A 12,000-nucleotide genomic window follows, 5' to 3' on the forward strand; every position below is an offset into this window, starting at 1 on the left:
ATCAAAAAAGAAAAATCCTGGCCATAAGCAATAATTTAAATTTACTTCTATGTATTAGCTATCAGGTGGATATAAACTTTTGAGAACATTCTTCCTCTTGTAACTGGGCAAGTGCAAGTTATTAGAGAACTTAATGATGACATAACCCGAAAGAAGCCATAAGGAGATGGATGTTGTCATTGCTCTTGAATATTGAAAATTTACATTTTCATACCTGTTTGACCCAACTTCTCATTTTGGAGACTCCAGATGAAAATATTTAGCTGGTGGGAGATGACTGGTTGGAATCTTTAGCTTGTCAGGGACAGGAGAGCAGACTCCAGGGGCTCGGGTTCCCTTTCCTCTTTCCCCAGTCTTTTCTTAGTGGGGAGCTCTTCCAAAGGTGAAATGAGAGTGTAGCCATAGGAGCCGCCTCAGGGTGGTTTTACTAACCATTAGCCTCACTTTTTACTTTTTAGAGGTATGTTGCCCAGTACCAGAGCTGAAGAACGGTGAAATTTTTAGTCAGAGAAGAAGAGCTTCCACCAGCAGCTGTGTCTATTCCTCCGGAGAAAAAATTACATATTCATGTTTTAAGAAAAAAGAGTTTTCCGCTACTTGCCTAAAAGATGGCACATGGCATCCCAAAACACCAGTATGTGACGGTGAGAGCTTATGGAATTATCTTATTTTAGAAGTTTCTTCATATCAAAGTGATGGAGATTATTAAGGGAAGGTTTCAAATTAGGTAAAAGAATTCGTACACCCTGCACGATTCTTGGAGTGGGTAACTTCGTTCACCGTGCACCCTCCCCTCCCCCATGCCCCATCCAGCTTTCTCTTTTTTCCTCCATTGGTTATCCGCATTCTCTAGACCTTCCTGGCTTTCTTCTCTCTTCTGAGTCAGTGAAAATAGGCCACATCTAATAGATCAGCTAGACTTTTGAATTATTGCCTTCTGTTTCCTGGTGTTTATTCTCTATTCTTCCCTTCCTTCTGGTCCATATGCCTTAACCTGCAGTACAAGACGCGGCCAGGTTACTGGGACCTGCCTTTCTGAACTTGCTCCATTTCTTCCGCTGCTTCCAAGCCCTCCTTCACACTCTTCCCAACTGAAATACCTACCTCTCCCTCACCAAGAGCACTTACATGCTAAACACAATCCTCCCTTCTATCATTGTTTTTCCATAGCCTTATCAATTGATGATCTGGAACAATCACCCCTGCCAGGATAGGGATTCCTCTTCTTGCCTTATGGGCAAGAGGGAGCCCAAAGGAATCCCAAAGGGGTCAGGCACTAGTTGCAGCCTAGAAATCAATGGGATTCTTTTCATGTCCTTCTGGTGGAAGTGTTCCCGCTTTGCCAACCAGGACTTTTCAATCTGCAGATCCCAGAGTTTCAGGGATGAGAAGCACAATTTCCCCAAGTAGGTCACTTAGAGTGATGGTAAGTAGGGCCACTCATGCTTGCATCTCTTGGTTCCTGGACCCATGCATTTTGTTTTATTATATTAGAGGCTAAATACTGTATAAAGGCCAATCTCTGATTTAAAGTGACTACTGTGTGCTGGAAGAAAATGTACAGTAATATTATAAAATCTCATCATCGTAAAGTATTGCCTCTCAACTGGCGCTTCAACTATGCCTTTAACAGGCCACTGCAGTGTTCTAACAGGTCTGTAGGTACTGGCTGATGCAGTCTGTAAATATGAGTAGTGCATTCCATGGCCGTGGTCCCAGGGCCACATGTTTTTTGCTGAGAGTGGGTCTTCCAGTCCATGCAGTGGGATCCCATGCCAATTGTGTAAACAGTCTATAATCCTTTAGATAGCAGTGCTGACTGAAGTCCTGCAGGCAGGAAAGGCCAACCTATACCTGGATAGTTGTTTATTTCTGTCAAAATAGATAGCTGTTCCTTCCAAGTGGAAGAAGCTCCTATATAGTCAATGTGCTACCAAGGGGCTTTTTGGTCGTCTTAAGAGATGGTATCGCATCAGGGACTTAGCACTGTTGCTGGCAGAACGGAGACTCAGCGACAGCAGCCTTGGTGAGTGGGAATCCATGCTGTTGGGCCCACGCTTATCCCCCATCCATGCCACTGTTAACCTAAAAATAAAGAGCCAAAATGAGAGGCAGAGAGGCCTTTAATTGGGATCATGCAATGTGGGGTACACAGATTTAGTTGGCAACCCAAATACTATCCCACTAGGGAGGAAGAGGTAGGGGCTTTTAAAGGCAAAAGGGGGAGGTTTGTATTACAAGGAATGTTAATTGGGGTTGGCTGTGGAAAGCTACTCTTGGCTAAATATAATTGATTGCCAAGGCTAGATAGAGGGAGGCCAAAGTTTGTCACTGTGACAAGCTGCAGATTTCTTGCAGTGTTCTCAGAATATCCGTATCTCGACTCAGTTAAGAAGTTCATGTACTGCCCAGTGAAGATGTACATAAGACTCATTTCCTTAATGGCCTCCTGGGTCCATTTTAAAGCTCTCAGACGTAAGTGACGGTTTTGTTTCACATTTCAAAGACCGTTTGATTGAGATCTCCCCCTGAAAGCATCACTGATCAACCACAGATTTGTTTAGCCCCACGTCGCTGGGACGGACCTGTCCCAGGAAGTCATGTCCCACGTCTAGGGGAAATCTTTCTTCTTTTTTTTCTGATGGTTATTCCAAGGAGTCAGTGGCATAAGGGTTAGGCCACATTTGAGCAAAAAGGAGGCGGTCAGGAAGTGACTCTCAGGCAGCTTCCTCACCTGGGAATTTCATCTGGTTACCTGAAGCCTTATCTATGATTCCAATATGGTAAGAGATCATAACCTTGGCGTCTGTAGAAGCTCTGGAGAAGATCTGGGTGAGTAGCAGCAGCAGAAGTTTAAATACAAGTACAGAAAGCAGAATTCCAATAATAATCATAAAGGAGGTCATTACGTGATATTCTGAAACCATCAGCTAGCTAAGTAGGTCTTTCTTAGCAAGAATATTGAGTTATTATCATGTGGCTCAATAAATTTATCAAGGTGACGGAGTAGTTCTATCATGGGGAGGATAAGTGATACGGTTAGAGCTCTGTGTGCGTACATACTGGCCTGGTCCCAAATCTTGGGAAAGCTGTCAACATCCGATGTCAGCTGCTCCTCTTCCTAGTCAATTTGATTTCAAGGTCTCCAGGATTTGTACAGGGCTAGAGGTCAGGTGGAGCCTTTTTTGGCTGTAAGATATATATCCAAGTTTCAGTGCCTTCTAGTTCTCTGGCAGAGTCAGTGGTCAGGAGCACTTGGTATAGTCCTTTCCAGTGGGGCTCGAGGGCTGTCTTCTGATGATGATGCTTCCAGAATACCCAGTCACCAGGCTCTAGACTGTGACCAACAGGATCCTCTAAGTTGGAATCCAGGAAAGCTTCTTTTACCTGTTGATTATAGACTCAAGCACAAGACATTAAAGACTTACAGTTGGTGGTCATTCTGGCATAGGACAACAAGGGATCAGCAGAAGCTTGTGTACCAATAGACACTGGTCTGCAGTGATTGTCTTGTGTAGAGGGAGTTTATGTTTTCCAAAGTGGGTACTGCAAACAGTCAGTGAGACCAAAGGCAACACCTTAGGTCAAGGGAGTCTAGTCTACAGGTATATAACAAAAACTCAAAGACCATTATCAAGACTAGAATCTAATATCTATAAAGGTGCAAACATAATTCTTCTCTCTATAATTACTCTTATTTTTTTTTTTTACCAAAGTTAGTCACAGCAAAACTAATTTATTTGTATTAAAACTTCACTTGGTTATTTATATAAATGAGAGTTTCTGAATTTTGAAAGGGCCAGATAGAGAGAAAAAGTAAATGCTTCATCTTTGTTCACAAAGGTATCTTACCAAGGAGTAAAGATTTCTTTAAATCTGGAAAAACGAAAGATTTTAAGAAGTTTGAAAAATAGCAATATATCAGACTAAAAGTCTAGGTTCCTATGCTTTCTTCTTTGTGATCGGATGTACAATTTACAATAATTTGACTTTTGTTTGGATGGGATAGCCTAGCAAGCTCTGAGCCTGGAACCTCTAAAAATTTTACTGTTGTGGCAAATGCCTGAATCTTTACCCTCTCTACTCTGGAGCATAATCCTGTGTGTTGGAAAAACCCAGTCTTTCCCCCCGTGCCCTATGTTTCTCCTGCGTGTTCCCTTTACTGCTCACACAGAGCACTCACAACATTTCCAGTGACCAAATATGTGAGGTTTTTTCCCTCACACCAAGGAATTCTCCACAACACCAACTGGGTGTCCTAAATTTCACTCAATCTGACACTATCTAGCTACAGACAGTATCAGATCCCACAGATTAAGGGCTCAGTCCCAAAAGACTGCCCCCTGCTTCAGATGCCAGGCACAAGCAGTAGGTCCCCATGTCACCCACAACTTCTGTCCAACTTAGCTAAAATCCGAGGTTCCCACAACCCCTTCTCAGGTTCTATTAATTTGCTACAGCGCTCATAGAACTCAGGGAAACACTTGCTTATGTTTACCAGTTTATTAAAGGTTATGATAAAGGACACAGATGAACAGCCAGATGAAAAGATACGTAGAGTGAGGCCTCCAGGAGCGTCCCTAGTGCAGGAGCTTCTGTCCCCGGGCAGTAGGGTTGCATCGCTCTCCTGGCAGGTGGATGTGATCACTAACCTGGAAGCTCTCTAAACTATTGGGATTTACGGAGACTTCCTCATTAGGCATGATCAATGATTAACTCTGTTTCTAGCCCCTCTCCCCTCTCTGGAGGATGGAGGTGAGGTGGGATTGAAAATTCCAAGCTTCTAATGATGGCTTGTTCTTTCCAGGGACCAACCCCCATCCAGGAGCCCACCCAGAGTTACCTCAAGAGAACAAAAGATACTCCCAGTGCTCTCAACACTTGGGAATTTATAACAGTTTTGGGAGCTTTAGGCCAGGAACTAGGGCAGAGACCAGTATACACATATTTTTTTTTCTATGCTCTCACATCATGCTAGCTTCTTCTTCCTCATTCAGTAGAATTAATATAATGCCAGTGATATACTGGATCAATATGATATTCTGTGGATGTCCAAGATGGTCCTGGTATCTTTATATTCTATTATGACAGGGACAGGTGAGTTATCATAGCCCAGGGTTAAAACTGCAAATATATGATCTTGACCCTCCCATAAGTATGCAAACTGTTTTTTACGTTCTTTTCCGATAAGGATGGAGAAGAAGGCCTCTGCTAAATCAGTGGCCTCGTTTTCCTGAAGATACATTTATCTGTTCTAGCAAAGATACCACATATGATGCAATAGTTACAATAAGGGCTCAAATCTTGTTGAGTTTTCAACAGTCTATTATAATTCTCCACAATCCTAATTTTTGCAGTAGACAGACTGATGAAGTAAATGAGAATATGATGGGGATGACCACTGCTGCATCTTTTGTTCTTTAAGAGTTGCACTAATTTCCCCCTTTTCCCCTACTCCTTGGTACATGATACAGTCTTTAAATTTACTTTCTTTGCTTCAAGGGGGAGGGATGTGGGCAGTATCCATGGCTCCTACTTGGCCTTCCTGGATATGATAACTCTTAACCTGTAGGCCAAGGACCCAATATGGAGATTAGGCCAATAACCAATTTTGTCTATTCCATTTATGCTTTTGAAGATAATGGAAATGACCACCAAGTGGTCTACTAGGGAGGCCATGATGGTTCCTCAGCCCGAGGCTTACAGGAGGGCAGCACAGGTCTTACATTTGGCTAAGTGATCCTAAGGGCAGAGAAGAGGACAGGACAGAATGAAGCCTCCTACAAACCACACAGATTCTGGGATGTGTTATTATGTACACTCCACAAGCTCATGCTCTCTCACTTTTATGTCTCACCATCAAGATTGCATTTTTCCTGCGACCATTGACCACGGACATTATAAAGAAGTTAATGGTTTTTGGACAAATGAGGTTCTGTACGAATGTGATGAAGGATACTCTCTGGTTGGACAGGCCAGGCTCTCCTGCAATTCTTCAGGCTGGTCATCTCCAGCTCCTCAATGTAAAGGTAACTTCAGCTCCATTTTCAGCTCATGGCTAAGTAGGTGGAACTGTCATGAAAGAATTCCGAGTAAGGTTTCTTCTCTGCCAGAGGCAGCAGGAAAACATTTGATTTGATTTGATTTATTTTAAATAATCACTATATTCAGATGGTACCCAATGCAAAAAGTATAAAGAGCATACGGACGCAATAATCTCTCCCCTTCTTCTTTTTCCCAGTCACAAAATTCAGCCTCCTTGAGGCACCCCCCTTCCCAGTTTCTTGTATATCTCCAGAAATATTCTATAGGTAGTACATCTTATCTGAGTGTAACTGTGGCCTGAGCAAAGTTTTCATGGAAGCTTACTCTAGCATGAATGTAGGCTCTCATGGGCTAATTCCAAACATGATAAAATGAGGTTTATCCATCAGAGCCTTAGGCGGGGCACCACTTACCCTGAGGTAGGTGTGTAGTGGGGGACTTCTAGTTTGCCAGGCTGTTGCAGGACCAGGAGAAGGCAAGATCGGATTTGATTTCTATATGCACGCAGCTTTAATATCACCTTGCCATCAGCAACTCCGGGGGTGATTTGCCACCATCGTCTCCATTGCATGCAGGAGAATAATAGGCAAGAGGGAAAATTTCATGCCTAGTGTCTTGCAGGGATCAAGCTATGAGGGATAGTTGCTTTGATAGCTCAGAATCTGAGGTCACATGCCCTTCTTATATCCTGTCATTTTTATTTATAAATATTATGACCTTGACCTTGGACAAATTTCTTAACCTGTCTGTATCTCTACTTTCCCCCAAATAAAATGGAAATAATAACAGTACTCACTTTCTAGAGCTGAATGAGACTTGAATGAGATGGTCACATAAAATGCTTAATCTAAATCTGATGCATAGCCAATGCGCAATAAAAATGTTAACTAATATTATTGTTATCAAAATAAAAAAAAAAAGATAAAACAATTAGCAGCACCCAGTACAGTTCATTCTTATAATCCTAGCCTGTCATCGTGTCTTTTTTCGTAGATTTGCAGATTACTTAAAACTGTGTTTCCATTGTAGCTCTGTGTCCGAAACCACAGATAGAGCATGGACGGCTGTCTGTGGTTAAGGATCAGTATATTACACCTGAAAATGTCACCATCCAGTGTGACCCTCACTATCGTTTGGTTGGTCTCCAAAGTATCACTTGCTCAGAGAACAGCACCTGGTACCCCGAGGTGCCCATGTGTGAGTGGGTAAGTGGCACAATTCGAGCAAGTTCCTGTGCTATCAGACCCTAAAACTGGTGCTCCCAAAGCACTATGGGCACCAGCAGTGGTGAGATCTGACTTGTCAGGGTTCATTTCTGAGTCACTCAGAGGAACTCTCTTTTTTTGCCGTGAAGTGTTCCGATGAGTTAGGAGTGGTAAGTTTTCCAGCTCTCACTTGAGAACAGGAAAAACTGAGCCCCTTAGGGAGAGGAGAGTCTCAGAGACTTGGGACTACTGACTCCTAACTTCACTTTTTCTAAACTATATGATATACTGTGTTCTGTTTCTGGGGGGTCAGCAGAAATAGCCTCTGTCCCCATAGAGGCCTTCTGGGAAGCTGTCTCAGAACAGATCTGTATCCCTCTGGGGAAGACTATGGTGGGCCCCAAAGTGTTTTCTGGTTTTCCTGCTCACCCTCCAGTCCTGGGGTTGGTCTTGACCCTGATCCCCTAGTCCTGCCATTGTCAGAATGCAACCGCCTCCCCCCCCACCACTTCGTGATTTAGAGAGAACTCTCTCAACTGCGCTCACCACTGTGTCTCTTTCAGGAGATCGCTGAAGGCTGTGAGCAAGTGCTCGCAGGCAGAAAAATCATGCAGTGTCTCCCAAAGCCGGAGGATGTGAGAACGGCCCTGGAGCTGTATAAGCTGTCTCTGGAGATCAAACAACTAGAAAAAAAATTAGAGAAGGAAGAGAAATGTACTCCGGAGGTGCAAGAGTAATTTTTCCCAGAAGAGGGAGAAAAATGTACCTTGCTGCCTTCAACACAATATAGATCACTTCAGTTTATCCACTTTACCATCTCTTTTGTGCCATCACTCCTGGTAATAAATATCTAGAAAGGATAATTGGTTAATGTTTAATGCTTTGAGATTAGAATTATCGATTAGTGCTTCGTAGAATTATTGATCATCTCGTGACATGTTTTTGCTTTCCTGGACACAAAGTGCTCATTTTTTTCTATTAAAAATTTACATATCAAAAAGTTTTGTCTTTGTGGTCCTTACGACTCTGTGAAATGAGGTCCCTAAACAAACCCATTACATAAAGTTAATACATTTATTTTACTCGAGGGGCCTTGGAAATATGGGCTTGGGTTCACACCAATACATTCCCCTGGACTGCCTTTATTCCATGTGTGCAAATCACTCTGGTCCTCCCTATTTGGATTAAATGTCAACGCACCCTGAAAGCCTTATCCACATTCCCCCATTTGGAGGGAGTCATGCCACCTTCTAAACCCCCCTGCACTTGGCCTTGGCCTCACTAATGCTACTTCTTGACTTTTGCCTCACACGAAGGAGATTTATGTTTGTTTCTGACCCACTTATTCCATCCTGACAGAATGAACTCTGAAGGACTGATGAATGTGAAGCCCACATGGCAGCCATCTGTGTATTCCAAGTCCTCCATCTGATTGGTCCCCATTTTCCTTAATGACAAAGTAAAATGGCTTGAGCAACTATCCCACACATGAGGAGAAACCCCATATCGTTCACATTTACATCTCAGGTCATTCTGGAGGCTTTTATTCCTCCTACTCACCACTTCCTCCAACTCTTGCACCCTCTGAAATCTCTCTCTCATTCATGTCTCAGCTCCTTTGGTCGTCTCGTCTATCTTTTGTGTGTGGAATTCTATGGGGAGCATTGGCCTCTTTTGTTTGATTTCCCCAAACATCTTCCAATGAAGCAATGGTGTACAGTAAGCTTTCACTGAACTGTAGCGATAACAGAGGGGCTCAAACTGTTAGAAAAACCCACTTAACGTGGAAGGTATCTGCCCATGGGCTTAAAAGCCATTTTGCCTGCTCCTGCTACCAGGAATTCCTTTTGGTTGATGTTTATTTTGGGTTTCCCCTGAAAGAAAGATTTATGGGTAACTAGTTTCTTTGGAAGGTGGTCCCAGAAAGCACTGTGATTGAGTGGGGTAGTAAGATGGGGAAGGAAGGAGAGCCTAAACAGGGAGATTTATTGAGGAGGTCATTGCTGTTGATAACAGATAATCATGCTGATCGCCCTCTGAGAGCGTGTAGAACACAATTCTGAGTTGCCCTTCCAAGGATGAGGACCCGGGTTATTTATCCACCAATCCCTCCTCTCGGTGGTGAAGACTCGCTCCAGGAGCATTGACTCCCAACCACGTCTGACTCACACTGCGGGCCAGCTGAGCAGGCTCCCGAAGACCATCAGGCAGAGACACTGGTAGCCCACGGCACTATGGGGCTGCTTGCAGGAACCTCCAGGGCAGAGCACACACGGCCTCTTCTGCAGTTGCCTTTTCTCTGTGGCTCTCTGTCGACGTGCTGTTCTAGTCTCTCTCTCTTTCCCTACTCAAACCTCTCATTTCCCTTTATCGGACCCTGGGAACAGGTTGCTTTTTGCTGACCCTAACACAATTACCTTAATATTTTTACAGTGAGCTGTTTAGTTTTCCACCTCCCATTGGGTTCTGTTCCTGTTCTGGTATCTCTTACTATCTGAATTCTCACAAATAAAATATTTGCTACCACTGTGTACAAAACAACTGAAATTCAACAGGAAGTCAACAACCCACTGTAACAAATATTGATTCTCCCCTTTTTGGTTCGGAGTATGAGGGTGTAGCACAAACCCCACTGGTGCCTCGGACACTCTGTGAATGAGATCGCATCACCATCTGCTCTCACTGTCTACATGCCTTGTGTGTTATAACTACCATCTCCAAATTATTCACCTGAAGTATTCTCTAAGAAAGTGGAAGATATTGTTTGGAATGTGGGTGAGCCAAGGAGGCTTAGGAAAGCCACGTTAGAAGAATTTACAAGAGAGGAATTTGTTCAACCTGCTGCTCGTTGAGGGTTTGAGTGAGAAGAAGGGAAGGAACCTGGATATTTTATAACAAAAATTTAAAATAAATTTTGGAACATATGGAAAAATAATTGCCACTGCCTTATGAGGAAGGGAAGAAGGTGTATCATTTCAAAAAGATTGAATTGCCAGCCATGTCTCATGTTAGCAGAAGCTGTATAATTGTAAGCAAAGGAAACCCAGCCAGGTGCCCATTCTGTCTGTGTGTGTCTCCTGGAGCCGTTGTCTGTCTACTTCCAGCGCCAACAGTGGATGGAGGAGAGGACGTTGCCCAGTTCCGCGGGGGGACGTGTGGGAAATATCTGGCAATTGCTGTTTCACTCTCTGGCTCTCACCGGTTCTCACTCACCTTCTCCCACCAGCAAGAGTGACTACGCACCCCCATTTCCCTCTCTTGCCACCAAATCTGACTCAGAAAAGTCTTTGTCCATTAATAATTTTAAAAATATGACTTTGCTTGTTTATTTTATTTTGTTATGTGACAGTTGAATTAATTTTCTATTTTATTATTATCTATATCACATTATTTTATTGTGTTTTTTTACTATAGTACATGTTTTCCCTGGAACAGAGTAAAAACCTAATTTGTATTTGATACTGTATAGTATCATTGTATACTGCAAGCAGTTACACTCACTGATGAGTTCACTGACCATTAGATAATTAAATAGCTGATGTTTTAAATGCATTACATACATAGACATCCTTGGTAGATTTTCATAGCTGTATAGCTGAACGTTTTATGGATACTGAGAATTGATTTGGATGCTGGGATGGGCCGGGAAAGAATAATTTTTCCCATTTTCATAAATGAAATTAAGATTCCCACTATCTGAAAAGTCACCTTCCACACCATTTTACTAGTGGATTCGAATTGAACAGCTTATATTTTCATATTATGAATGTGCTCAGATAAAGCCTTACCTACCTCAGGCTGCATTCGTTAGCTACACAGAAGCAACAGTCGAGGCTTCGGAACATCAGTCCTTCGAGCTTTCTTCCTCCCCTTCTCCATGAATGGAAAAGAGCAGTGCAGACACCAACCTTCACAGCGATATGAACTATTCCTCCATTCTTTAATTTATCCTTTTATTTAAATGCCTTTCAAAAATTATCTAAAATAAATGCATGTCTATGCAAACAGATATTGAAACAATAATGTTGGGTATAAATAGTTCAGCTCCGTTACATTTTCCCTTTCTCTCTTTCCATTTTAAATTTCATATTTAAAAATTTTAATTTTTGTACATAATTATATAAGCTATAAACTATATTACAAGCGTAACTACTTCATGACCTATCAACTTTGTCTTTAAAATTAATTTAAAACAGGGGCCGGCCCCGTGGCCGAGTGGTTAAGTTCGTGGGCTCCGCTTCTGCAGCCCAGGCTTTCACTAGTTCGAATCCTGGACGGGTACATGGCACCACTCGTCAGGCCACGCTGAGGCAATGTCCCACACAGCACAATCAGAAGGACCTACAGCAAGGGTATACAACTACGTACTAGGGGATTTGGGGGAGAAGAAAAAACAATTAATTTAAAACATATGTACGTATAACAAATTCGTGTACTATCTGGACCCGCAACGTTCGGTTTCTTTGGTCCCAGAGAACCACTGTCACCTCTTGTTGCAGTTTTTTCCTGGTACTTATCATCATATTTTTAGATAATATATTTTTTCTGCTTTTTTTCATGAATTATCCATTTATCTATTGATTACAGACAAAGATCCTATCATCTTCTGACTTAATCATCTGCTTTTCCTCCCTCTTTCTTCCAATGTAGTTAGTGCACAATTTTAGTTAAAACAATAATAACTTTCACATGGTACAACTGCAGTGAACCCAGTAGTGTTCTGTGAGCATGTTTCCTTTCCTTACAGCTT

General features: G+C 42.5%; 1 protein-coding gene across 32 annotated transcripts in view; it reads left to right on the forward strand.

Annotated features, from left to right (window-relative positions):
• The window catches only part of C4BPA (complement component 4 binding protein alpha), a 44,681-nt gene extending 36,431 nt beyond the window's left edge, over positions 1–8,250 (forward strand). For all 32 annotated transcript variants that reach the window (XM_070591456.1, XM_070591446.1, XM_070591435.1 and 29 more), the window contains 4 exons: positions 459–644; positions 5,865–6,029; positions 7,075–7,250; positions 7,814–8,250. In XM_070591456.1, coding sequence (XP_070447557.1) covers positions 459–644; positions 5,865–6,029; positions 7,075–7,250; positions 7,814–7,987 — 701 coding nt within the window. In that variant the 3' untranslated portion in view covers positions 7,988–8,250. The remainder of the gene's footprint in view (positions 1–458; positions 645–5,864; positions 6,030–7,074; positions 7,251–7,813) is intronic.
• The last annotated feature ends 3,750 nt before the right edge of the window (positions 8,251–12,000 follow it).

Source organism: Equus przewalskii, chromosome 23, assembly GCF_037783145.1.
Source record: "Equus przewalskii isolate Varuska chromosome 23, EquPr2, whole genome shotgun sequence".
In the NCBI taxonomy this organism is placed as follows: domain Eukaryota; kingdom Metazoa; phylum Chordata; class Mammalia; order Perissodactyla; family Equidae; genus Equus; species Equus przewalskii.